Here is a 26,769-nt window from a genome sequence, read left to right as displayed (position 1 = left end):
GTCTCTCTTGCTCCTACTTACATAGGTTTCTGAGAACAAAATCATGGGCCCAGTTGATGTGATCTGAGAAATTATATAAAAGACTCTCAGTATTGCATTAGTCTCAATATAGATTACACCTTTATTATTTAGCAGGGTCAGTGAATCAGGACCATGTTTCAGTGACTACTTACTTAAATAATATTGCTTAAACAGCTAACATGATCTCCAAAATTAACCCTTTTTACATTTAATTACCGCCAGCAAAAAAATTAGCCACTAATAACGTGATTCTTTTCTCTGTACCAAATAACAACCATTGAGTTAAGCTTTGCGGGGAGAGGTTAAATTTATAAAGTAGGAGTTGCCCAATGACTACAGCAAAATATGTTCCAGGGTCTCTATATGGCCATCCCCACATATGCAGTTTCTATCTGAATAGGGAGTGCCTTCAAAGTGTCCTTCGGTAACCCTAGACGGGAAAGCATTCAGCCTAGCCACCATAAATGCTCTTCTATATTGATATACTGTTAAATTAAATACATATTGTGGAATGGATTTGGAAGGGATTAAACCAAAAGTAGCCACAGAGCAAACTCACTGAGCCCTCTCCTGCGGACTACTAAAATCAAGATGTTACCCTAGAGTTTCAGTGACTTCATTCTGTATGAATGTGGAGAGATTGTCTTGTAAACATGGGAACATAGTGTAGGATTTCTCTTCCTGTGTAAAGGATACCTCATGATGATAACTGTAATTAACAGTTGCTGCTTTGGGCTATGCCTATATGTTTTGCCTTCATATAGTTTATTTAATTAGTTTTCTTTTACTGCAGCAAATTGAAATCTATCTATATCTAGTAGCCAGGAACTGGTTCCTGTATAGATAGGCAAATCTGCACAAACGGCAGCCTAGCTATGATTTAGGGCAGGGATTCCCGATGTGGTGCCTGTGGGCGCTATGGCACCTACCGATACCTTTCCTGGTGCCCACCAAGAAAGGGAATAGGGCCGGCGGGGAGGGGCTTTTGTCCAGCAAGGCTTCTGTTTAGCCATTGGAGATATGGTTGGCTGTGCAGTATTTTAACATGGTTACTTCGGCGGCAGCTGCCACCCCAGCACAAGGATCTTCATTGTGTGGCTGAAGGTAAGCTGTGGCAGCTTACCTCCACCTCCTCCAGCAGCCTTTTTGTGGCTTCCATTTTGTGACTGTGCCCACCGTGCTGTATCAGAAGTCCGAAGGTGCCAGGCTAGAAAAGGTTGGGAATCCTTGATTTAGCGTTCTGCAAATCTGGGGATTTGCAGTGAAATAATTTTACCCTCCCCATTAGTATTGACACCAACATCAAAAAGTCCTCTGAGTGTAGAGCAACCCAAAGTTGCAAATGCTATCACCATAGCTGCGACCACTGTGTTTGTGGAGGGGGGGTGTGTGTGCAGCCAGCAGCGGAAGAAGCTAGAGCCAAGCTGACAGGAGTGGGGCAAGCTGAAAGCACCCGGGGGGGGGGGGAGAGCTACCAGGGGGGTAGGTGAACCAGTATTGAGGATGGAGGAAACCACTGCTTTTGGTGGGGCAATAGGCACAATAGAATCCTCTTTCCTCCTTGCAGGATAGACCACCCTTTTGTCAGAATAAGCTCAAATTATGTTATGGAGCTAAGACGTAAAACAAACAAACTCTTTTATAAGGCAAGTGTTGTATAACTTCCATTTCAGGAAACTTAGGTCTGCTTTTCTCCATATAATTACTAGAAGACAAGTGTTTGAACACTGTTATTAACAGGACTTAAGGTTTGCTTGTAGCCTGACTAGTTAAAACTAAACAAACACTAAAGATATTCTAATTACTTCTGAAGTTTTATGTATTAAAAGTCAGTTGCAAAGGAATAATGAAATGCCATCCTTTCTTTGCATACTTACATTATCAGCAAGTACACTGTTTAGAAATTTTAGACAATAGTTTCCAGGAAAGCAGATTGTAAAGCATTGTTGTCAGATAGAACTTTGTCAGAAGAATTTTGACAGTTTACCTGTTGGAATGTTACCTTGTATAAAAACAATGGCCCCACCTACTTTCTAAGAATCTTGTTAGGCACCAAGTAGGGTTGCCAACCTCCAGAAAATGCTTAACAAAAAGAAGCACCGAAAACTAACAAGTCAAGCTGTGCAAATAAATAGTAACTGGCTCTTGCAATATATGCAAATTAGTGATGTTATTATTTACATGTGCAAAAACATACAAGGTTACAACAAGCAATGGTGTACTTATAGTAGCTGGTTGCTACTCAAAGGAAGTCAACCTCAGTTGACGACAACTTTACAATGTAAGTACAAAAACTTATTTTTTTTTTCAGATGAAAATTTTAAAGTGTAATTGAAGCTGAAGCAAGACTTCAAAATTTTCATCTGAAAAAAGAAAAACACTCTATAAAACAATAAGTTTTTGTACTTACCTTGTAAAGTTGTCGTCAACTGAGATTGACTTCCTTTGAGTAGCAACCAGCTACTATAAGTACACCATTGTACTGCTTGTTGTAACCTTGTATGTTTTCGCACATGTAAATAATAACATCACTAATTTGCATATATCGCAAGAGCCGGTTACTATTTATTTGCACAACCTCCAGGTAGTAGCAGAAGATCTCCTGCTATTACAACAGATCTCCATCCGATAGAGATCAGTTTGGCTGGAAAAAAATGGCCGCTTTGGCCATTGGACTCTATGGCATTGAAGTCCCCTCCCCAAACCCTGCCCTCCTCAGGCTCCACCCCAAAAACCTCCCGCCGGTTGCCAAAGGGGACCTGGCAACCCTAGCACCAAGGGAAGCTCCACGGGCACCACGTTGGGGAACCCTGAGCTACAGCCTGGCAATAGCCAAAAGCATTCAAAGGACAGACAACCGATAACAGAGATGCACTTTGAATTGCTAGTCAAGAAAACAGCCTTATTGAGAGCAAAGCAGTTGTTCTGTGGAATGGCTGAACCATGCTGGTAGTCTTCCTTAGAATAACCATGGGAGTGAGAAGCAGTGCCCGTCAATATTCGCTGCCTAACTGATTAAAATTCTAAAGCCTGACAAAGCAAAAGGATAGGGAACTAATACATACCACAATAAGGCTGATGTGTAGGCCTAACTAGATATACAGGAAGGGTAACTAGATATACTTTATATTGAACAGTTACCTACATTAGGGGTCTCCAACCTTTTTCAGCCTAAGGGAACCTTTCGAATTCTGACAGCATGGTGGGCACAGCCACAAAATGGTTTCTGCTACAGCTTACTTTCGGTCATGCAGTGAAGATGCTTGTGCTGTGTTGGCAGCTGCTGCCAAAGCAACATTTTAAAAATGCTGCACAACCATGTCTCCAGTGGCTATTCAGAAGCCTTGGCGGGGAAAAGCCCCTCCTGACCCTGTTCACTTTCTTAAAACACTTGGTGGGCACCAATAAAGGTATCAGCAGGCAGCAAGGCTCCCACAGGCACCATGTTGGGGATCCCTGAACTACAAACTAATAGGTGAAATGGAATAAGGGAAGTGTAGGTCCTGAATTGGGTGTCTGGAATGCATCTTGGGTGCTGTTGTGTCCTTGAAAGAATATAAGGTTGGTCAGCATCCCAGCTTCAACCACATTTTTGTAGGAGAGGACACTACCACGTAGCGTGGTGTACATCAAAAGTTTTATTTCCTGCTTATAAAATACAATCACATTTTGAAGCATTTTTCCTCAGATTAATTGCCTTTAGCATTCTTCACACTTCTAATGGTCAGCAGAACAATGGAGGTTCAGTGCTAGCTTCTTTCTAAATGCTTGCGTTTTCATTGTTTGAATGCCATTTATCTATTTAAGTTTTGTGGTAATCATTTGTCTATCAGCTGATGTTTTAGACCTATGCTGCCATATGTCTTTGTCTTCCTTCTGTTTAATTGTCCTTGATGCTCTTCTTATTTATTTGACTAGTTTTCTGTGCTGGGCATTTTGTCTCCTGCTTGGAAGATTTATTGTATACTGTGGGAGTGAGTCCTTTCTGGTTCCATAAGTTAAATTGTGGAACTCCCTGCCCCAGGATGTGGTGATGGCTACCAACTTGGAAGGCTTTAAGAGGGGAGTGGTCATGTTCATGGAGGAGAGGGGTATTCATGGCTACTAGCAAAAATGGATACTAGTCATGATGCATACCTATTCTCTCCAGGATCAGAGGAGCATGCCGATTATATTAGGTGCTGTGGAATACAAGCAGGATAGTGCTGCTGCAGTTGTCTTGTTTGTGGGCTTCCTAGAGGCACCTGGTTGGCCACTGTGTGAACAGACTGCTGGACTTGATGGGCCTGGGTCTGATCCAGCAGGACTTTTCTTACGTTCTTAAGAATTTTTAAATTACTTGGGCTGAAAAGTGTTCTTTACCTTACCTTCCTCAAGGGTCCTACCTGGTGTGTTCTGGCACATTTCTAGCAATTTTCATGTTCTCACTACAGTACTATAGTGGCATTTCTGCTCTTCATGTTTCCCCGCTCCTGTAACCAACAGCCAATAAAATAGTGCAGGGAAACTCGGAGGATTGTGCCATGTTTTATAATACCTAGCCCCTATGTGGGAGAGAAGTTCCTAACATTTATTTTTAGCCAGGGTGCTACTACACAAATTAGAGTAAGAGGAGCTAATATTAAAGTTACAATATATGCCTTCTACTTGGTTTCTCCAATACACTATGGCGATACATGTTACAGTAGTATAGCACAAGTTGTTGTGATGTGTGGTAATCTTAAATGTGCCTGAACTGTATATTGTGCTATATTTCTGGAATGCCTGAAAGACCATAGGAAAGAACAACCTAGAAAAGAATATCAGTGACAGGAAAAAACCCATACCTGCTTAATCACTCAGGGAGTCGCTGCAGCTGCCTACAGCTAGAAATAGTCTGATAAGCATCTTTTTACCTACAAGAGATTGTTGATTTCCTGCAATGGTTACATGATTATAAAACAGACTCGCAGTATCAGTAAATGAAAACTGTAGGATATTAAAAGACATATGCTTGGGTTTGCAATCTGAACCCTGATATGAGATTTTCAGTTCTATTATTGTTAAAACTTCTACAATATCCTGTCAGGACAGGGTTACTAATCTTGCTTCTGTGGCTTCAGCAGACTGTACTTTAGACTTGTATACTACCCTGATATAAGTGAGTTACCTGACTGGTTAGCTTCATGGTACCTGCCTAGAGTATCAGAAATGTATTTATTGTGAGAGCTACTAATTGTCATGTAGAATTTGCATCTACTGTAAGGTGAGAGCAGACTTTCTGAAAAGGGTTTTCTGTTTTGGTGGCTTGTCTATATTTGTTAATATTTGTCCCCAATTGGTGTATTCCTATGTAGTTTGACAGGATATCGTCTGCAATGGATAACCTTAGAGGTTCTTATAAGATTACTTACATGCTTCATTTCTGGAATGCTTACAAGATGTAATGGGAAAATCTCTCATTGCTTAAAAGGGCAACCTGACAGACACAAGCTGCAAGTCAAAGGCTTCAGACACCGATATGTCATCATTCTAAATCTATTCTGTCAGGCACGTTGACGAGCAATCCATATCCATGTGCAGACATGTAACTGAGTACTGTTGGAAGGTACAAAATACATTTTAAAATGTAGAAAAGCCTGAAATTATGCTTCCAAACTTACGATATAGATGCCTATTCTTGAATTGAAGATGGAAATGGAATGAAAAATGTCAGCACATTATTGTGGCGAACATGGAGAAAAGTGTGGGGGTGAAAGATTGACAATAGAACGTGGATTAAAATAAAAGCGTATATGGCCTCAGGGTTTGGTAAGCTTAAAGAAGCTAGATATGTTTCCATCATAGGATAACCTGTGACGTTTAGGCCAACCTATGCTGTTTAAATCCAGTATAGGTACATCGCTGTTCTGGTCGCTTCACATGTCGGCTAGGCTGCCACAAACTGTGATTGGCCATAAATGAGTTGTGAAATCAAAGTGATGAATCCTCCGCCTGAGTTGTTTACTCTGCTTTAAATAATTGATAGTGGTACTCTTAGCTTGAATGCCTGTTCAACATCTTGACCACTTGTGGCTCTCAGACGCAAAAGCATCTAAGCTGGGAGTCATTTTGCTTCTGCTTTAACGGAGCTTGTCAACGGCAACAAGAACCAGTGGTTAGAATGCTGGACTAGAACAGACATACCGAGGTTCTAGCTGTGGAACTCATGGGGTGAACTCTGGCCAGTCTGTTTGTCTGATCTAATTAAAGGTTATTAAAGTAAAATGGAATGTGGAAGGACCTTATACACTCCTTTTAGTTATTTAAAAGGAAGGGCAGGATACAATTTGATAGGTTCTTCATTGCATTGAAGGATTTTGCTAGTGTAGAACATTGGCAGGACTTAACCACAAGTCACTGACTAGTTTTTTATGTGGGACATACAGACTGCATTCTGATGTCTTAGTAAACTTTAGTTTAGAAACTACAGTTTGATTAAACTCTGGTGTAGTGAAATATCTGTGTGTAAGCTGTCTAATGAAGTGGTTGGTGCTAAACTGAGACCGTAACCCATAGTTAGCACTGGTGTTGTTAACTGCCTTGTATCAACTGTGGTTTGTGCTAGCATTTGAATGCAGAGATTTTAATTTGTTCAGTACACTACCCTTCTTTACTTAGAGCAGGAAGCCCAGGAACCTACAGAAATCTTTGCCACTCCAGCTGCAGTCAACTGTGGTGTTTTCTAATAATAATCCCTCCCTCTGCTTTCTTTCTGTGCTCCTCTGCCCTGATAGTGATGACCTGCCAAATAGGAATGTTCTTTAGAGAGTTCAGCAACTCCTGAGGGGAAATTATAAAAAGGCAGTGAAAGGGCAACCGAAAAAGCGGATAGGTCTATTTTGTTTCAGATTACAGGGGATGTAATATGTTTGGACATAAAGAGGAAAGGGTTACCTGTGATGTGCAAGAGAGAAAGGAGGGGATAAGGGCCGTGAAATGTATTTTGTGAAGGATCTAGTCCAAGGGGGAGGGAGATTAGCCAGGAGAGAGGGGGGGAGGCTTTGAGCCAAACGGTGAGTCTGGGTCCATCCTGTAGCCATTTATGTCATTTTAAAAGCCTTGGTTGTTCTTTAAAAATTGCCACAAGGCCCTGATTTGAATTGGGCGCACGCTGCGCCAGCTCGAAAGTTGTTTCCCCCGTACTCCTTTTCAAGTGCAGAAACAGCTGTTCCAGCACTTGAAAAGGCATAGGGGGGCAGGAGCTCCAGGGGCACACCTAAACACACCTAATCCAGATTGGGGCCTTGCAGCAATTTTTAAAGAACTACAAATGCTTTTAAAATGGCGGCAGTGGTCACAGAATGGATCAGTGCCTGCCATCACTTGTAGTTTGTCTTTTAGTTTGTCCTCCTCCCATTTCACTTCTATTAATTGCAGCCAGCAAGCAGGCTAAGAACATAAGAGATCCCCTGCTGGATGAAATGAGTGGGCCATCTAGTCCTGCGTTCTGTTACATAGAATGGCGAACCTGTTGTTCTGGAGGACCAGCAAATGGTATAGAGGCCAAGGCCTCCCTTTACGTTGCTTCCTAGCACCTTTATTCAGAGAGCGTCATACTTAGTAAGGATTTACCGAGGACCTGGTGTTGTCAGGAAGCTTGGGATAGCATCTAGGGATGTAGGAAAAGAGCCAGGCTAATTGGGATTTACAGACGAACTGTGGGTTGATATGCATACCTCACAGACTCACCAGGGATTATGCAACAAATTCATTGCAATGTCTGAATGCAGCCATAGTTTCTTGAATGCGAAGGTCCCAAAGGAGAAGGTTGTCCACATTCTTCAAATGACTTAGAAAGAAGGTGACTGTCTTAACTACGACAGGGGGAAATATCTCTTATTTGGACCAACTAAGGAATGAAAGAAAGAACTAGAGAAAAATAAGCAGCACAAAAAAGTTATATGCCACAACACGAGTGTTTATTCCCTGAAGAATGTTCTTTGCATTCACAGTTGTCTCACTCCTACTTGATGGGTTAACATTTATTACCTCTGTCAGCTATAATTACCCTTTAAAGTTGTCTGTGTTAGTTCTTCCCATTTTTGTTAAATAGATATTGTAACAGCAAGCTCAAAGGAGGTGGGTTATCTCACATCATAGGAGAAAAAGGCAAGTTAAATATGTACTCTGAAAATCATTATTCTGTGCATGGAGAGATCTCTAAAGCGATAAGATTGTTAAAAGCTTTAATTGTGACTCATGCTTGAACAGCTGGAAGTTGTGCTATTAGTTCGTGCCTGTAGAGAATTAGATTTTAGATAGGACTTTTCTATATAACCAGATTTTTGCATAGTAAATGCACGTTTTTGCACACCAGAGCTTCCCACAAGCTTGTGTACCTTTGCTATGTCATCATGTTGTCCAAGGACTGAACACTTTGGGTTGGACCTTGAGCACTTTTAAGTGCAGTTCTGCTCATGGAATGAAACTTTTCCAGCTTTCACCACCTGCTGCAGACTGCTCTGTATCCTGAGATCCTGCTACAGGGGAGTGGTGGACCTCAGGAACAGACTGAGGGCCTGTAGTAGGAGGTAGAATCAGTGGAAGTCTTGTGTAAAAAGAAGTGCTGTTGCATGAGTGGAACAAGACAGTGACTTGGATCCTTTCCATCAGTGCACTAGATTTTCCTCTTATCTTCCTTTCTGCTGTAGCACAAAATGTCCTCCAAAATGCTGTGGTATTGCACTCTGCAACCAGGCCCCTTTGAAGTTGGGTCTCTGAAACTGGGCAGGTAAGGCCTGGAGCTAGAACCTTGGAGGCTTGAGCAAATGCTTGGAGCTGGGGCCTGGTGAACTGGTTGATCCAGCAAAGCTGTCCTCACAGGCCTAAATAGGCTGAGAAGTAATTATTTTATTCATTATTTGCTTACAGAACTTATATCCTACCTTTCTGCCTTCACCAGGGCCACCAAGGTGGGTAACAATTTAAAACATACATGATAAGATTACATTTTAGAACCACTGAAATCAACCTCCCCCCAAACATGCATTATTCAAACAATTACAAACAGAGTTAAAATACATACAAAGACATCAAAGCAGCAATTCAAACATTGGTCAGAAAGGTCATGTTACTGAGGGAATGTCAGATGAAACAAAAAAGTCTTTACCTGCTGACGGAAGATGTCAACAGAAGGAGACAGACGAATCTCCCTGGGGAAGAGAGTTCCACAGCTTTGGTTCCATGACCAAGAAGGCCCTTTCCCAGGTTGCCACTTGCCTAATATCAGATGGTGGGGGCTCCCAAAGCAGGGCCTCCAAAGATTACCATAATGGTTGGACAGGTTCATACGTGATTAGATGGTCCTTCAGCTATGATGGTCCCAAACCATATAGCCCTTTGAAGGTCAAGACCAGCACCTTGAATTGTACCCAGAAACGAATTGGAAGCCCATGTAGGTGGGCCAAGACTGGAGTGATATGGTCCCTATAATCCTCTCCAGTCAACATCCTGGCTGCAGCATTCTGTACCAATTGAAGTTTCTGACCACTTTTCAACGGCAGCCCATGTAGAGCACATTGAAGTACAGACGTACTTTGGAAATATTGTGGGTTAGGTTCCTTCCAGACCACTTCAGTAAAACAAATATTGCAATAAAGTGAGTCACATTAATTGTCCTTGGTTCCCCAGTACATATAAAAGTTATGGTTACACTGTACTGTAGTGTATTAAGTGTGAAATAGCATTATGTCTTTAAAGATGTACGTGTGTGTGTGTAAAGTGCCTTCAAGTAGCAGCCGACTTATGGCGACCCCTTTTGGGGTTTTCATGGCAAGAGACGAACAGAGGTGGTTTGCCAGTGCCTTCCTCTGCACAGCAGCCCTGGTATTCCTTGGTGGTCTCCCATCCAAATACTAACCAGGGCTGACCCTGCTTAGCTTCTGAGATCTGACAAGATCAGGCTAGCCTGGGTCATCCAGGTCAGGGCAAAGATGTACATACTTTAATTGAAAATCCTTTATTGCTAAATAATGCTAACCGTTGACTGAGCCTTGAATGATTCGTAATCTTTTTGCCGATGGAGGGTCTTGCCTCGATGTTGATGGATGCTGACTGTAAAAAACGTGATATCTGCGAAGCGCAATAAAGCAAGGTATGCCTGCGATTGAATCTAGATGACACCATAGTGGCCAGATGTTTTCTGTCCAGCAGGAAGGGAAGGAGATTGTAAGCAGTTTGATTCTCCTGAAAAGATAAAGTCGGCATATAAAAACCAACTCTTCTTCTTCAGTTGAAGATGTTTGTCTGCTGTGTACACCAGAGATGGCCTTTTCCTTGGTAGCCCCACAGTTATGGAACAGCCTCCCCAGGGAGGTGGGCCTGGTCTCCTCATTGACAATCTTTAGAAGGCAGTTGAAAGCAGTGATTTTAGGACTAGAATTTTGATTGATGTGGCTTTTATTATCGGCAGTCCTATTTGGAGTTTTAAAGCTGTGACTTTGATGGGTTTTATAATGGGTCCTTTTATTGTGTTCTGAATAATGTTTTTATTTATATTGTAAGCTGCCTTGAGAATGGCAACTAATACATGTTTTAAATCAATACATAACACTTCAGATAGGGTACCTGGGAGCAATAGTTTCAACTGTACAGGTCATTTCCTCATTCCAGAGGTCAGCCAAGGCATCGGCACGAATTCTGCAAGCAGGTGCTGGAACTCCTAAGGCTGCACTGGCCAGGATACTGCCAGGATACTACTCTCAGTGCTGCATTCTGTTTCCACAACTGGGCGGTGTGCAGCCAGCCTGAGCCACTTCAGCCCAGGCCTTCTGCCACCCCTTTTCCTGCGGACTGGGGGGGGGGGCTACAGGCCCAGGTTTGAGTCTTGCCCCGTGGAGGCTTGGCCCCTACCTCCAGGGCTAGTAGTGAGTTTCCCTTGCAGGCTGTGGCAATGTAGGCTCTGGTGCAGACTGCACATTGTTCCGGGGCGCCTGTGCAGGGCCGGTCCTCTTTGGCCCCTGACCGTGGCTCCTTGGGCTCTTTCCCTGAGGACTCACTGAGCTGGCTGGAGGGGCAGCAACGAGGAGGAGTTGGAGATCTGTAGCAGGAGGGGGGAGGGATGAGGGGAAATTTCATCTTTTGCAGGATCCAGCCCATTGTTTTGTTCCTTGGAAAGTCATGTGCTAAATTAGTTAATACGTCCATTGCTAATGTGATCGCAGAATTGACTGGAAAGTGGCTGAGTGACTCTCAGCACAATCCTGTGAAGAGTTTCTCAAGTCTAAGCCACTTAGTATCAGTGGACGTAGGCTGGAGTAACTCCCTAGGACTGCACTGTCAGGAATCTGATGGCTATTTCTTTGATGTTGTAGACGGCATAGCTCTTCTCGCTCTCTCCTCCCCTGCTCGTGTTGCAGTATTTTGAGAACGATTTTAACTGTTTTCATTTTAATTGGAAGCTTCGCCTAAGCAAAAGATACCAACAACTTTACCTCTTCCCCCCCCCCCCCAGATGTGGCCTGACATGTTGTGAAACTGTTGCTGAGCTTTATTTTTAAGCATAAAATTGTAAATAAGCTTAAGCCATGTCATTAGGTTGGGGACACCGTGAGCAGTGGGAAAATGCAGCATTTAAACATTTTAATAAAAAGCATAAACATTGTTTTGGAAGCACTGCACTCAAGATATATTTCTCTATAACAGGAGTTGTCAAAGTTTTCTTGAAGGAGAGCTATTTCTGAGTAATCAAAAAATATCCTGAGCTATATCTTTCCCGCCCTGACCTGGATGGCCCAGGCTAGCTCGTCAGATCTCAGAAGCTTGATCTCGTCAGATCTCAGAAGCTAAGCAGGGTCAGCCCTGGTTAGTATTTGGATGGGAGACCCCCAAGGAATACCAGGATTGCTGTGCAGAGGAAGGCACTGGCAAACCACCTCTGTTAGTCTCTTGCCATGAAAACCCCAACAGGGGTCGCCATAAGTCGGCTGTGACTTGACGGCACTTTACACACACACATATCTCCCCCCCACCAGCATTTGACCACATTTTGTTGAGTCCTAGAAAAAGAACATGGACTTAGAAGAGCACCAGAGAAAATTACTATGAAAGAACACCTTTTTCCAAACCAACAAAACTTCTAGATCAGTTCTTTTTGTGATCTTTTTTTTTTGTCTTCTAGGGAATTCCTGAGCTACTCTGCAGTAGTGAGTTACTGGTAGCTCGTAAGGTAGCTGTTGGAGAGCCCTCCTCTATAATGTCGATCATCTCAAGCCACTTGTATTTATAATGCTCAACAGTTTCATCATCCACTTCATGTAGCAGTAAATGTCGACTCCTGGGTACAAACGTTCATGCCACGTTATTAGTTTAATTCTGAAGTTGTCATAGAGCTCTTTAGTTTTCTTGCTAAACAAAAGTAAATGCTGTGTTTAATGGAGGGAGACAATGAAAGCAGGGACAGAAAAAGAAAGAAATATTGAATTATTATCACACTGTCCTTATGTGGATGTTGGATACTGAAGAATGTGTCTGAAAATTGGACACTTATAATTAAGCTTCTCTCTCCTACTTTTGAACTTGTCCTGCTACCATTAGGCTAATCAACATGCCAATGAAATGATGGGCAGTAAAAAGCAGGAGTCAAGGAATCTAGCTGAAAGCTTTTTGGGGTTTCAGCAATATTTAAAACGGTTTCTAGTTGAAATGTCTGTAATGGCATTCAAAGAGTCACAGATGTCAGAGAACCCTTTCCCCTGATGCGTGCTTTCCCCTGATATGCGTAAACTCAAATTGGCTTCCTCATTGTGACATGTTGCAGCCCTGTTCGTATAAGCCAGCCACAAGGGGGAAATTAGCAAGTGACCTGCTTTCAGTCGTTCAAGAGTGAGTTTGGATCTTTTCAGGGGGTGATGTTTTCAGCCTGAGGAAAGAACCATCTTTATGCTGCAGAAAGGCCACTTTGATCTTTCAGAAAAAAAAACAGCACAGGTAGCCACAGTAGTAGCATGGCACTCATTCTCCAGGCAGAGTGGAGTTCTCGTGTTCTGCGTAGCCCTCCCCACCCTTTGAGAGATTTTTGTGATAGATTGTGCATTTGCCTTTGTGGGTCTTATGGATTAATTCCTCAGTATTGCTAACTCTATTAAATATATTCCTCTTGTCCTGAGACTTGCTCAAGGTATCTAAAATGGATTCTGTATTGATATGTGGGGAAGGTGAGAAATAAAGATTGCTGAAGGAAGAAGCAGGGGCATGGGTGTGTACAGATAGGTGAATTTTAAATTGTTTGCAAAACTAGATTAAATTTGTTATTCGGGAGTTTTAATTGGTTACCTTTGCACAGTATTCCTCTTGCTGCTTCTCCATTGTTTGTTTTCAGTTGGTCATTAAAAAAATGGAAACAGCCAACCTGTTCTCAACCAGAATAACGGCACCTGACATCTTGGCTGTAGGCACAAGATCAGCTGGAGGGGAGTTAATTGGCTTTTCCTACATCCCATCATGATCCAAAAGTGCAACTGCTCACCAGTCAAGCCTCCTTATTGAAAATATGTTATGCGGCTGCCAGAATCAGCAGTGGAATTAAGCAGCCATCTGTATTCTGTTGGTCATTGTTCGTTAGATGTTAATGACCAACATATTATTTGAAGGAAATACACTTTTGGATTTTGATATGAGAGATACTAAATTAATAGAAGCACTACAAGAATAAATACTGAATTCCAGTGCAGTACATTGGCTAGAGTGTTCACTTTGGTGGTGGAAGATTTAAAGTTTAAATTCCCACTCAGCTATACAGCTCTGGAATAGATGGACTCTGGTCTTACCAGCTAGGCATTTTTTGTTTTTAAATCACGGTCCTGTTGACAGCCATTGATTATGACATCTGAATGAACCTCTACTTTCAGAGCAGTATACCTTTCGGTATCAGATACTACGAACTGTCAACAGACCTTGACCACCACTAGATCAGGTGTTTTGGTTAAAAGCTTCTAGAGGCATCTTGGTGGCCATTTAGAAAATGAATACTGGATTTAATGTCCTTATTCATCATGTCCTGTGATGTTCTTAAGCCTTGGGCTCACGTAGAAATATTTTGAAACTCTATTCTGATTTGTGGAAAAGATTGCATAAATCATTTTGATATTATCTGAGTGAATAAGTCACTGAGGTCCAAACATCCATTCACCATATCTAATGGTAAACCGACTGATGGGGCCTCTTCAGGTATGCAGAAAACATAGGACGTCATAAAATAACCAAAAGAAGACCCTCACAAATGACCAGAAGAGATGGAATGTCGAAGCTGCCTGAATGTCAGTTAAAGGAAAAGAAATGTGGAAGAATAAATCAGCCTGTCTAAACAACTTGGGAGCATACAGTTTCCTAGAAGGGAAGAATTTCAAAATCTTTTGCTATTCAATGTTTCCTTTAGGGGTCTTTCTGCCTCAGCTTGAAAGCCGATATTCCCATATTAACATGTTTAAAATAAGAAATTTTGACTGCCACAAATCATAAAGTCAGAAGCATGACCATTGTTAACATGGGACCTTGACTCTGGAATACGAGTAAACAAGTAACAGAAGACTCACAGAAAAGCTGCTTTTGTATGCTGAATTATTCCTTTTTATTTAGCAAAAAGAGCATCATTAATTCTACAGAAGAGTGTGTCTGAGACGCTATCTACTTGCAGAGGTATCAAGCGCTGATTCACTCCACACAAAATCAGAATTGGCATGTGGCATGTGGTGAACCCTACCCATGGCCATGAAATCTTAGGCTCTCCAGATTTGTTTCACCATGACAATTGTTAATATATTGTGTTATGTCCTTGAATATGGATATAATGGAAATAAAGAATGGAAAATTCAATGGAAAGTCTTCCAGTCCCAGGAAAGATTAACTGACTGTTTTTCTTTAAAATGATAGAATAGCTAAAATGCAAAATTATACTGTGGTTTGCCTTGAAAACGGTTATGAATGTTTTTTTCTTTCATTTGAAAACATACTTGCAGCCCTTTTATGTTTTAGAAATATCTTTTGAAACAACAGAATTTAATTGTGTATTGATAGCCAGGATATGGTCAATTCTCATTTTTAAAAAACTTTTTTATTTATATATTTTTATAATAAAAACAAAACAAACAAAAGTCAGGATTAATACAGGAAGGAACCATATCATTATCTCATTATCTCAGTTCTTCCTTCATCGCCATGGAGGAGGACATGCTGTGCTGTGTACTAAAATTACCTCATCTTTTTGCTCGCGGCTGCCGGTATTAATCGGTGATGGCATTATTTAAGAAGTGTTCCAAATGTGGAATGGAGGCCTCTAATGAGTGCCTTTATTGTCTCAGGGAATTGTTCCTCTTGGGCCTTATTCACCGAAGGCTCGTTAGGAGAGGGCTTCCCGGTTGAAAGCCTCCTTTTGGGAGAACGCGCTTACCTCCATCAACGAAGTTGTCGATAAGAATAAGAAAGGGTCTTCTGCCTCTTCGACAGTCTTCATTCCAGGTGTTCCATCTACTTCTGCTGCTGCATTGTTGGCGAAAAAAGCTTCTTCGGAGCCCTCTGTGAACCAAGTAAAGTCGACGGTTGAAAAGGTGACTCAAACCCATCCAGAATCTCAAGAAGACCCTGAGTCCTCATCCCGTGATATAAAACCAGACGGCACTCAAAACCCTTCAGAGGGTTCTTAACAACGAACCCTGTCACCACTTCAATGGGACTCTCTTCAGCCTCGATCTTTTCCTCTACGCTGTGAGTCTCTGTCTCCTCCCTACTTCAGGCTGTGGATGGAGCCCAGGCCCCGCTTAACCTAGACTCTCTGACTCATCTGGCCGTTATTCTCCATTGGCATTGGAGGCTACCTCTCGCCGTTGGCACAAACTGGACTTTCTTTACCATTCGTGGTCCCCGTCTCTGGTAGTGGTTCCACATTTCTCGTCTTCATTGGATTCAGAGGTTTTTGAGGTTCCGTTTGTTCCTGTTTTCAAAAAAGGAGACTACATTGCTCACCTGCCCCTCATGCTGATAGTTGCTCTCATTCTCATTGGTCATTGTGGCAGCGCTGTGCCTACTCTACCTCCCTGTTCGCATTGTGAAGCTTTGAGATGCTGCCTACCGTACAGGAGATTAGCACTACTGGGGTATGGCCTCTGGCATCGCTCTCAGGCAGCACCCTTGACTCTGAGGCTCCTCATTACCTGCTGACACTAAGGCCAGACTTGAAGATCTTCCCTTTGAGGGGAAATCCTTGTTTAGTGATGAGACTGACCCCATTTTTGATAGAGTGCGCAAGGGCAAGCTCAATGCCAAGTTGCTGGGCATCTCATCTTATGGAAGTAGTACCTATAAGCAGAGGTATTTTCCTTGCCATACTCAACATTATGGCAAACCTTACAGGTATCAGTCTGCCTTTTCGCAATCTCCTAAGAGTCAATATTCTCCCCAACATCAGGGTAGGTGCCCTTCTGAGCAGAAGGGGAGGCAGAGTGCTCAATCCCCTAGAGATTCCCTCCCCAGGGCAAGCCCGTTCCATGACTAGATAATGGTGTGTTGTTCCTGGACCAGTTGCCTTCCTTTTATGACCAGTGGTCACAAGTTACGTCTGACCCTTGGGTTTTTTCATTAATAAAGTTTGGTTACAGGTTGCATTTTCGTTCTCACCCTCCTTGTTTCTCCCCTCCTTCCTGCTGCTCTATCGGCAGCTCCCCTATTTTATGTGAAGAGTTGAACATTGAGAGATAGTAGTTTATCTAAAGCTATACAGTGAGCTCATTGCAGAGCAGAGATTTGAGGGGACAAATCATTAGTTCTTAATCATTGGGTATTATGCTGGCTATCTGTCTTAAAATAGTTTGAAATTGACCTGAAAAAGAAAATGGATTTACTTAGCTTAATGGGACAGCTATAGCTTATTAATAGGTTTGAAATTTTATTTTATGAGTGGGAACCCACAAATGATTGCAGGGGCATCTCAATTCCCTCCTCCACTATTTCTTCTTCCCCTTCCCTCAAAGCCCCCATATCCTCTCCCCCTTTCCTGTCTCCTTCTCTCCTTCCAACCCACCAGAGACGCCACCTTTGTTTGTCCCCCCGTCTTCAGCCTGGGAAAACTATGGTCCAGTCCTTTTATATTTGGCTTTTTCAGTCCCAGTTGATACATTAACTTTAAAAAGTGGTTATATAGCTGGTTCAGGCACTTTGAACTACTTATGAACAGGTTGATACTTTTTTTTTTTTTTACAAAATAGTGTGTGTATGACCGTATAATTCAGGGGTCTATGTGGCAGGTATTTAAAGAGAGAAAAAAAGCTCGGATTTACATACATGGAATTCTTAGTATCTTCCCTGGTTTGTCCATTACTCACGTTGAGTCATTAGGCATTGCAATGCGGGATTGTTGGCTGTTGCAGAAGCTTCTTGCTCATATGGAAATGTTCCTTCCCCCAGTAAAGGAGGGAAGCAGAGTTGGGAAAAGATCCCTATATGGGTGCCTATGGCTTGACAGGGAGTCAACTTCCAGATCCAAAGTTCTTTCCCACCCACTTTTTGTTCCCAGTGGATCAAAGTCAGTGATAGAAAACTGCTCTTTATCATCTAATCCTAGATGCAGGTTGTTATATCTGCAGAATAGGGCCTCCTATGTACAAAGAAGGGAGATCTCTACAGACCTGCAGAAAAATCTGCAAACAAAGGAGACTTTTTAAAAAGTTCCAAAGCCTCTACTTAAATGATTGCATTGCTGTATCATGAGCAGATGTTTTGAGGATGAAGGAGTTGAAGGGAAAGCCAAGAGAGGCTCAGCTGCCATCAGGAAGACAAGCAAGTGGAGCAGGCAGGTAGTGTGAGTGGGGCAGTGATGGGGCAGCCAAGAGATGGGCAGCCATCACTCAAGAGGCAAGAAAGTAGGGTAGGAGAAGTTGAGCGAGGCCCCAGGGAAGCAGTCCAGCAAGTGGGGCAGGCAGTAACATGAGTGAATTGTCTGTTGATGCCTTGGTCCGTTTTGTTTGGCACAAGAAATACTTGTGTGCTACATGGTTTGTTTGTTTCTGGCATTTTGGCAGAGCAGTTGAATTACTTTTGTGAATGGCAGAAATGTAGTTTTTTCTCTCTCTGCAATTTTGAATAAAACATGGGTAATTTGAACACAAGCCATTTTCAGAAGTTGAACTGTGTGAAATTGTTTCAGCGTTATGGATAGCTTTTTTAGAAACACTAGCTGGTGGGGCTGGCATGCACAGAAGGGATTGTAATTTGGCTCTGTGCAAAACGGCTGCTATAAGGTTGGTTTAGTGGACAATGTGGGACAGAGAAGTGTAGGATGGGTCTTATACATAATACTTTCTCCTTGCAACTCCACCCCCAGCCCCAGCCCTCTGAACTGCTTTTCCATTCAGCATTCTATATGCATACTTGCTGCACTGTGGGTAAAAAGGACTAGGGGAGGATAGACTTGGGGAAGAAAAGTAGGCAGGAAAAGGGTTAAACGTTTCCGTACTCTATTACTGCTCTAGAATAAAACATCAGACCTGGGTTTTCCAGGCCTTGGTCTACCACCGAATGTGTAGTTGCTCAAATAAGTGGTGGCTCCTTCTTCATGCCACTGTGTCTTAGAAGTAGTTGTTTGAAAAACTCTCCTAGATCTCTTCATTATACCTGGCTTTTGATTCCTTGTTCTCACTGACTCTTAGGAGTAGCTACTTGACAGACTGCCAGCCCATCTTGAAAAAAACCCACAATTGTTCACTGCTGCTACCTTCTTTCCTGTGCCTGGTGTGACCATTCTTTTTTTATTCAAAGCGTGTCAACGCTGGCCTTTCTTTTCCCGAAAACCGTTTCTGCCCTTCTGTTTTTCTCCTTTTACACTCAGGAATTGATCACACTTGGAATAGAAATCTTTGAGCCTGAATTACTACTTTGACTCCCATCAAGGTGTACTTCTAAGAACTAAACTAAAAATAAAGTGAGCACTTTTTCCTCAGACTCAACTTCAGTTATTTAACGGCACTGTGTAAAACACTTTTATGAGATACATTTAAAAACAAAACAAAACCTTGAAGTTTAATGAGTGGTGACATTTATATTTATGCATAACCTTCCCGGCTGGCTCAGGCAAATGAATTTGTCTACCTCATCTTACTGTGGTCTGTTAGATGCCTCAGGACCGCTCATAAATAGGATATGAGGATGATACCCATCTCTTGTCGTTCCCTATTATTTGGCAGTTAAAAGTAGAGTACTTATTAGAGGATGTTTCAAATATGTACATTATCTTTTAAAAATCTATATGCCCTAGTGGCATCTCAATGTGGGTTAAACAGTGTTAGATTATGACCAGGGAGATTTTGTTTCAAATCATAGCTCAGTCATGCAGCATACCAGTAATGTTGGACCAGTCGTTCTCTCTCACCCTGACCTACGTCACAGGGTCGTTGTGAAGATGAAACGGTGAGGGGTGAAATGTAGACATTACCCTGAGTTCTTTGGAGGAATGGCAGGATTTAAAAAGTGGTCGATCTCAGTGTTCGGTGGCAACATGTTCCACGGATTCACTGTGTGTTTAAATCTTAATCTGTTGCTTTTCATTGTAGGTGATGTTACTAGTATGGTCAGAGGGACACATACACCATACATACACACCTATATGAATGAGACCCACTTTTCAATTGGACTCAAATTCACTCCAGAGTAGCCTGAGTGCAACAAAGGAAACTTTCATTTTCCACCTCTCACTTTTAGTTATTTGCCTGGCTTCTAGCTATGCGCTCAGTCAAGGCAATGGCCAACATATGTTGCAACCAGGGTTTTTGACAAAGTAGCAATGCTCCTAGCATTAAGTTTGAGCATCTGGAATACGTTGAAATCAGAGATACTTTGAAGAGAATAATTAGCACAGTCAAACAATTCTAATAATATTAACCATGCAGTAAAGAATGCACATCAGTATCAGAATGTCCATAGTGAGATACCTCAGACCATTAATTAGGACCTTTCAGTAACTCATCAAGAGTACTTTAGTATCAAGAATATGGCCACTGTAGCATTTAAGCCTTCGAAAGAACTAAAGCTGAGACTGGTATTTCTTGTTAGCAGGTTCCTGCTCCAAATTTGTTGTTTTCTCTTTGTGTCTGCATTATTATATTATATGGAGTTAAGCCCAGGCCTGCACCTTCTCTGCTGGCTCTCAGCCTTTGTATATGAAAGGGAATTGACTAATGAGGGCAACTGAATGAACCTAAGGAACAAAATGTGGGATAGGAGCGGTAAGCATTTCACATGCAATGGGGATGATGATATAATAGGGTTGCCAACCTTCACGTGGGGCTGGAGACCTCTAGGGATTACAACTGATTTTCACACAACAGAGATCAGTTCCCTTGGACAAAATGGCTGCCTTGGAGGGTGGACTTCTTTGGCATTATACCCTGCTAAGGTCCCTCCCTTCTCCAAATGCCACCCTCCCCAGGCTCCACCCCCAAATCTCCAGGTATTTCCTAAACGGGAGTTGACAACCCTATGATATAAGCAGTAGCAATGGGCTAAACTAGGGGGTATTGTACAGATGAATGAGACTTTCAGAATTCCTCCAGGAAGGCCAAAGACATCTAGAAATAATAGATTAAACTGAAAAAAAGAAGATAACTGTTTACTTTGTTAATCTTGATATTTATATTTCTCAAGATTTACCACTTTGACTAATGAGTAACAACTTGGATGTTACCCCCCCAAAAAAAATGTATTAAGTCTTTGAAAGTTGTTGAATTATAACATCCCTTTTGTCACATACAGTGATGCTATATGTTCCTCGTTAACTGTAACTGCTTTGATTAGCTATTTAAATGCTACTTTTCTGGACTTTCAATGCAGATTGGACAACTTGCTTTTAAAGGCATGAAAAGGTTAAATCGAATCCAGTCCATAGTTTTTGAGACTGCCTACAACACAAACGAGAACATGCTAATTTGTGCGCCCACTGGAGCTGGAAAGACTAACATTGCAATGTTAACTGTCTTACATGAAATTCGTCAGCACGTTCAGCAAGGTGTTATCAAAAAGGATGAATTTAAGGTAGGAATTTAATGAACCACAGGATCTCTTTATAACTTGTACAATATAACCCATGATAGAGTTATACACATGTTTGTAGATTCAAGAAGTTTTCAAGGACATTGTATTTTTTCCCAAGCCATGTTAGGAGAGAGCCTGTTGATTTACTTCATTGCTAGTCTGTTATTCCCTTTTCAGTTCTTAAAACCTTGTTACCCATGTGAAAAAGCTTTGAAAATATATTAAGCTTTGATGCAGAACCAATTTTCAAAATGATAAGCCTGTATAAACAAAACCTACTGTCTTTTAAACAACTACACACTTATCCCGTGTAGATAACTACTTTCCATATACCACTATTTGCTGCAAGTGTTAGGATCATATTTCATAATAAACTGTGATTTGTATCACTTGCTGTGGAACCAACAATGGTGTGCTCTTTGCTCGTTTATCATGCTGGTGTCCTTTTTTGGTACAGATAGTTTATGTTGCTCCAATGAAGGCATTGGCAGCTGAAATGACAAATTACTTCAGCAAGCGTCTGGAGCCACTAGGCATCACAGTGAAAGAACTGACGGGCGATATGCAGTTGTCAAAAAGTGAAATTCTGCGAACACAGGTACGTAATGTTGGAGGCATAATTTGTACAAATAAGGAAAGCAGTGCTGCAGGGATGTGATTAAAATGGTATAATTATTCTTCTCTACAGTAATACGTATATTGTCTTCCAATTTTTTAAAGCATTGGCTTTCCCATTTTTCAGGGTAACACTTTTCATATTGACATATCTGCCATGGAGCTCCTGATTATTGCAGAAGGTTATGCAAAATAGTCTAGGGTACCCTAGACAGGCCTGTTGGGCCTCAACATTACCCTCTGTGAACAGAAATAGTACCCTGGGATGTATGCAGTGCTCTACCATGCATACATCTGTGTTACAGTGAAATACCAGTGCTAACAGGAAACATTTCCAGCGAATCTTATTTGCTATTACTGGACATCTTACTAAGGAACCCTGATAAGGTTCCAGTGTCTTATAAAGTAGTGTTTTAAGTACCATAATGTCAGTTCAGACACTTTTGTTGCTTTTGGACTGTGATAGTCAGGTTTAAAGTACATAACAGTGAAGGGCTATTGTTGACATTTGGCAGTGCTGAGAGGACTCTTTTCCTCCTGGTGGGTGGGGAGTGGAAGATGTCCAAAACCTTTTGAGTCCTCACTTTTTTTACAAGGATCATACTCATTTGGTACTGATAATTGCATTGGTGGATCAGCTCTATCAAGTTTGGCAGTGTGCAGTAGGGTTAAGTCAGCTATCCAGGGTAATGCTGATCACCACTTTGGGGTCAGGAAGGAATTGTCCTCCAGGCCAGATTGGCTAGGGATCCTGGAGGTTTTTTGCCTTCCTCTGGGCATAGAGCAAGATCACTGGGGGAGTGGGTGGGAGGTAGTTGTGAATTTCCTGTGTGGTGCAGGGGGTTGGACTAGATAATCCTTGAGATCCCTTCCTGCTCTGTATTTCTAAGAGCATTTTTTGTTTGCTCCCCCCATCTAGTAATCAGAGACATACTGCCTTTAAACATTGTGAGGTATCATCTAGCTGTGACGGTAATAGTATTTGAGAATCCTATTCTCTGCAAGTATGATTTATTTTTCTTTTAAAGCCATCCCCACATCTTGAGGCAGAAGTTAATTATTCATCATGTAGAGAAGTGCACTGTCCTTTTCTTTATCTTGAACCTACTGGTAATGAATGGAATGACCACGAGTTCTTTTGCTTTCGTAAGGTAATTCCATTCTTTGCACTGTGTCCATATGCATTCATAATTTTATAACCTCTGTTAAATTTCATCTTAATTGTATCCTTTTTCTAAATGGCATAAAATATCCCAGTACTGTAAGCTTTTTAAAAAAAAGATATTTCTGTATGTTTTGCTTAATATACATCAAAAATTGATTTAAGCGAATAGGACTTTTCTTTGCCTCCTCATCTTTTGAGAGGTATAGGCAAGACCTTTCCTGACTTTAAAATTTGAAATATACTAGGAGAATCTTCTGTTGTATTTTTGGTAAAAATATTGATTATTCGGCAACCCAGGATATTCCTACCTTGCTGATTCTCCAAACATTTGAAAAGATAAGATGGTATAGTAATAAACATATTTCTGTTCTGCTAATGTCTGTCTGACTTCAAAACCGAAATTTTTAGCAGCAAAACATTGGTAGTACATCTTCAAAATATACATTAGAGGTCAGAAAATCTGAACTAAAGATTGCTCTCTTTTCCCCACTCTTTGCATTTAGGTACTATGTTTCCATACAAACTGAAGGGCATGTTTATTTCAGTCTCTGTTACACATGGGTAGACTGGCAGGGGTGTGTGTGTGAATCAAAGCCTGAATATACTGAAATCTTCTAACTGAAATTCAGAACTTGCTCATTATCCAACAAGGCAACCGTCTTAATGGAATACTCAGATGGCTTCATGAAATCCTTATGAGAATTTATTTAGGCCATTTTCATCCGCTTGATCCTCCAGTGAGCTCAGGGTGACCTGCAGCATTTCATTTTATTCTCACAGCACTGTGAGGTAGATTAGGCTGGCAGTGAGTATCACCGGGCCCAGGACACGCATCAGGGTTCACTGCAGCGTAGGGTTTTGAACCTGGATCCTAGTCTGACACATCATCACTATACCATGCTGGCCTCACGTTGACCTGAGAGCAGTTTAAAATGAAAGCGTAGCTGCTGTGATTATGATATTCTTTCCTGGCACTTTTGTTTCCAGAAAACTCATTCCCAAATCTATCAAATTAGGAGAGTTTAAGAATCTTTGGGGGGTTCTCAGGGGACAGTTACTCTGCAAGTGGATCTCAGTTTAAAAATGCATTTACACACATCCACAGGCTGCAGGTTTTGTTCTAATGTCTTTTTTTTTTAATGAACTACCTTCATAAATTTAGTATCTTGGACATAAAGTATCATGCACATAATGCAATTGTCTCAAAATTGTTTTCAGTTCCTTCTTTTAGGAGCGGAAACTGAATTTTTTACCAAATACAATCTAAAGTAGAGATGAAACAGTGTTTTAGGAAGAAGACATATAGTAGTTTTTTTGTTTGTTTGTTCCTTGAGATAAACTTTACATTTTGTGGTCCACTTCATCATGCATGATCTACAGATGAATGAATGGTTTGAAACGCGAAAAGAAAAACTTTCAATTCTACAATGCTATGTGCTTGAGAGTTATTGCTATTGGATACAATGGAACTCCTGAGTAAGCATGCATAGGATTTTATGTCAGAATATAGATAAACATAATTGCTCTGAATGTTTTCCAAATAATAGGCAATTACAAAATGTGGTTGTTTTAAATCAAGAAAATAATTTGGCTTCTCTAGGAAAAAGATTTAGAATTGATTATTAAATGAGGTTATTTTTTATTGTGTTTTATTGCACAATAGACACAAACAATAGTATTTTAATCCATTGGGATGCACTAAATTTAATATTTGGTTTGCATAACCTTTTGAGGTTTGTGATGGGAGGAGATTCCTGGGTTTCTCTGTGTTCAGAGTTCTGCTTTTTGGCTTGGAGACAGTTCTGAGCTACATGAACTTTACGTGGTAAATGGTACCTTCATATGTGCAAATATGAAGGTGGTTAGATTAGTAGAACACATTGTATGCTTAAGCCATCTCCAATATATGGCTAAAAAAATCTTAATCTATAGAGAAATTATTTCTATTATTTTACAATGTACACATGTTATACCTTTGAAACTTCCCAAAGCAAGAGGGAAGATGGAAAGGTGAATACCAGCAAGTGTTCATGTTAGAATCACTATGCCGGAAAGTATAATAATTTTGTGATGATGACCTGTATTGGCATGGTTTGTAATTACAAGCAGATGGCTTGCCTCTATACGTTAGCTTATGGCACAAAGCTATAACCTTTACAGGATGAATGAAAAGACATACTGGACTTCAAAATGTCATAGCTCTTCCAGGATGAAGGTGTTGTTTGAAATAATTTTATCTTTGTTCCACTTTATTTTCCATGTTTGGGCTGAAGAGTCCATTAACAAGGAACACTTCCTTTGAACAAATAAATAGGCTTTTTCAGGCTTGATATAGGAGTTCTGTAACACCTAATAAGCAGAAATAAAATATAACGGTTCGCTGAAGTTTGATTGATACAGTGTTATCTCTTGAGTAGCCAGCAACATCGTCTGTGAGGATAAAAGCTGCAGATATGGAACCAGCGTGGTATAGTGGTTAAGAGTGGCGGACTCTAATCTGGCGACCAGGTTTGATTCTCTGCTCCTCCACATGGAACCTGCTGGGTGACCTTGGGCTGGTCACAGTTCTCTCAGAACTCTCTCATCCCCACAGAATATACAGAATACCATTACCTTCTAGAATGAAAAGATCTAAGCTAAGAGATCTGATGATAGTGTTCTATGATGCGAGGATTAAGGATAAGATCATGAAGATGCACTATGACAATCCGGTGTCAGCAGGAGACATTCCTCTAATTTTATTAAAGGACATACCAAGATATCTACTCTCACAGAGGAATAATTACAAAGAATTTGTGTCTGTTTTGAAAGCTAATGGTATCAAATATCGCTGGATTATGCCACAAGGCTTGGCTTTCACCTACAAAGAAATGAAAATGACAATTACATCTACAGCAGATGTGGGAAAATTTCTGAGGAAATATAAATCGGATCTTAAAGGATTAACTGGGGATCAAAAGGAAGAGGAAGAAGAACAAGAAGAAGAAGAAGAATCACAGGGAGCAGCAGGAGGAACTAAATTATAGACTGTATATTTTGCTTCAATAATCATTGTACCATGGCAAAAGTAATTTCTTGGAATGTGAATGGTTTGAATGAAAAAACTAAAAGGGCTAGAATTTTCAAATATCTACAGAAATACAAATACTCCCTAATTTGTTTACAAGAGACTCATATAGCAAAAAAACACAAAAAATATTTAGATAGGCAAATGCTTGGACAAGCATTTGTGGCATCGGCTAAAACAAAAACTAAGGGAGTAGTAATATATGCTCATTCTAGCCTTAGTCCTGAACTACTATATAAAGACAATGAAGGGAGAATTGTAATTATAAAAACCAAAATATTGGGGCAAAAGACGATTGTGGTAGGAATATATGCTCCCAATGAAGGAAAAACAAAATTTTATGGACAATTGCATGAACTGATCTCTCAGTATGCCAATGACCAGATTTTATTGATGGGTGACTTAAATGGCGTTATTCTCCCAATTTTGGATAAAAAATCAAAAGCAAAAGACGAAAATGAAGGATGTTTACCCAAAACTTTCTTCACCATGGCTACAGAATTGGGATTACAAGACATCTGGAGAACAATGAATACTACAGCCAAAGAATACACCTTTTATTCAGCGAGACATGACTCACACTCCAGAATAGACATGATTTGGTCTAGTAAATCAATTTTTACGCAACTACGCAAAATACATATTTTACCAAGAACTTTTTCTGATCACAATCCGGTTACATTTGAGTGGAACAATAAACAAGCATTTAGATGGCGATTGAATGATAAACTTTTAAAGGAAAAGAAGATTCAAAAAGAATTATATGATCTGATTAAAGACTTTTTTGAAGTTAATCTTAATGGAGAAACTACGCTGAATATAGTCTGGGATGCGTTTAAAGCAGTTCTAAGAGGATTTATGATACAGA

At 40.9% G+C, this 26,769-nt stretch overlaps 1 protein-coding gene across 1 annotated transcript in view; it reads left to right on the top strand.

Annotated features, from left to right (window-relative positions):
* The window catches only part of ASCC3 (activating signal cointegrator 1 complex subunit 3), a 267,934-nt gene that overhangs the window by 39,032 nt on the left and 202,133 nt on the right, over positions 1-26,769 (top strand). The window contains exons 8-9 of the mRNA XM_056856333.1: positions 20,854-21,054; positions 21,512-21,652. Coding sequence (XP_056712311.1) covers positions 20,854-21,054; positions 21,512-21,652 — 342 coding nt within the window. The remainder of the gene's footprint in view (positions 1-20,853; positions 21,055-21,511; positions 21,653-26,769) is intronic.

The sequence above is a fragment of the Euleptes europaea genome, chromosome 10, assembly GCF_029931775.1.
Source record: "Euleptes europaea isolate rEulEur1 chromosome 10, rEulEur1.hap1, whole genome shotgun sequence".
NCBI classification, from domain to species: Eukaryota; Metazoa; Chordata; class Lepidosauria; order Squamata; family Sphaerodactylidae; genus Euleptes; species Euleptes europaea.
The sequence above is the reverse complement of the archived record's forward strand: the minus strand, read 5'-3'. Positions and strand labels throughout refer to the sequence as shown.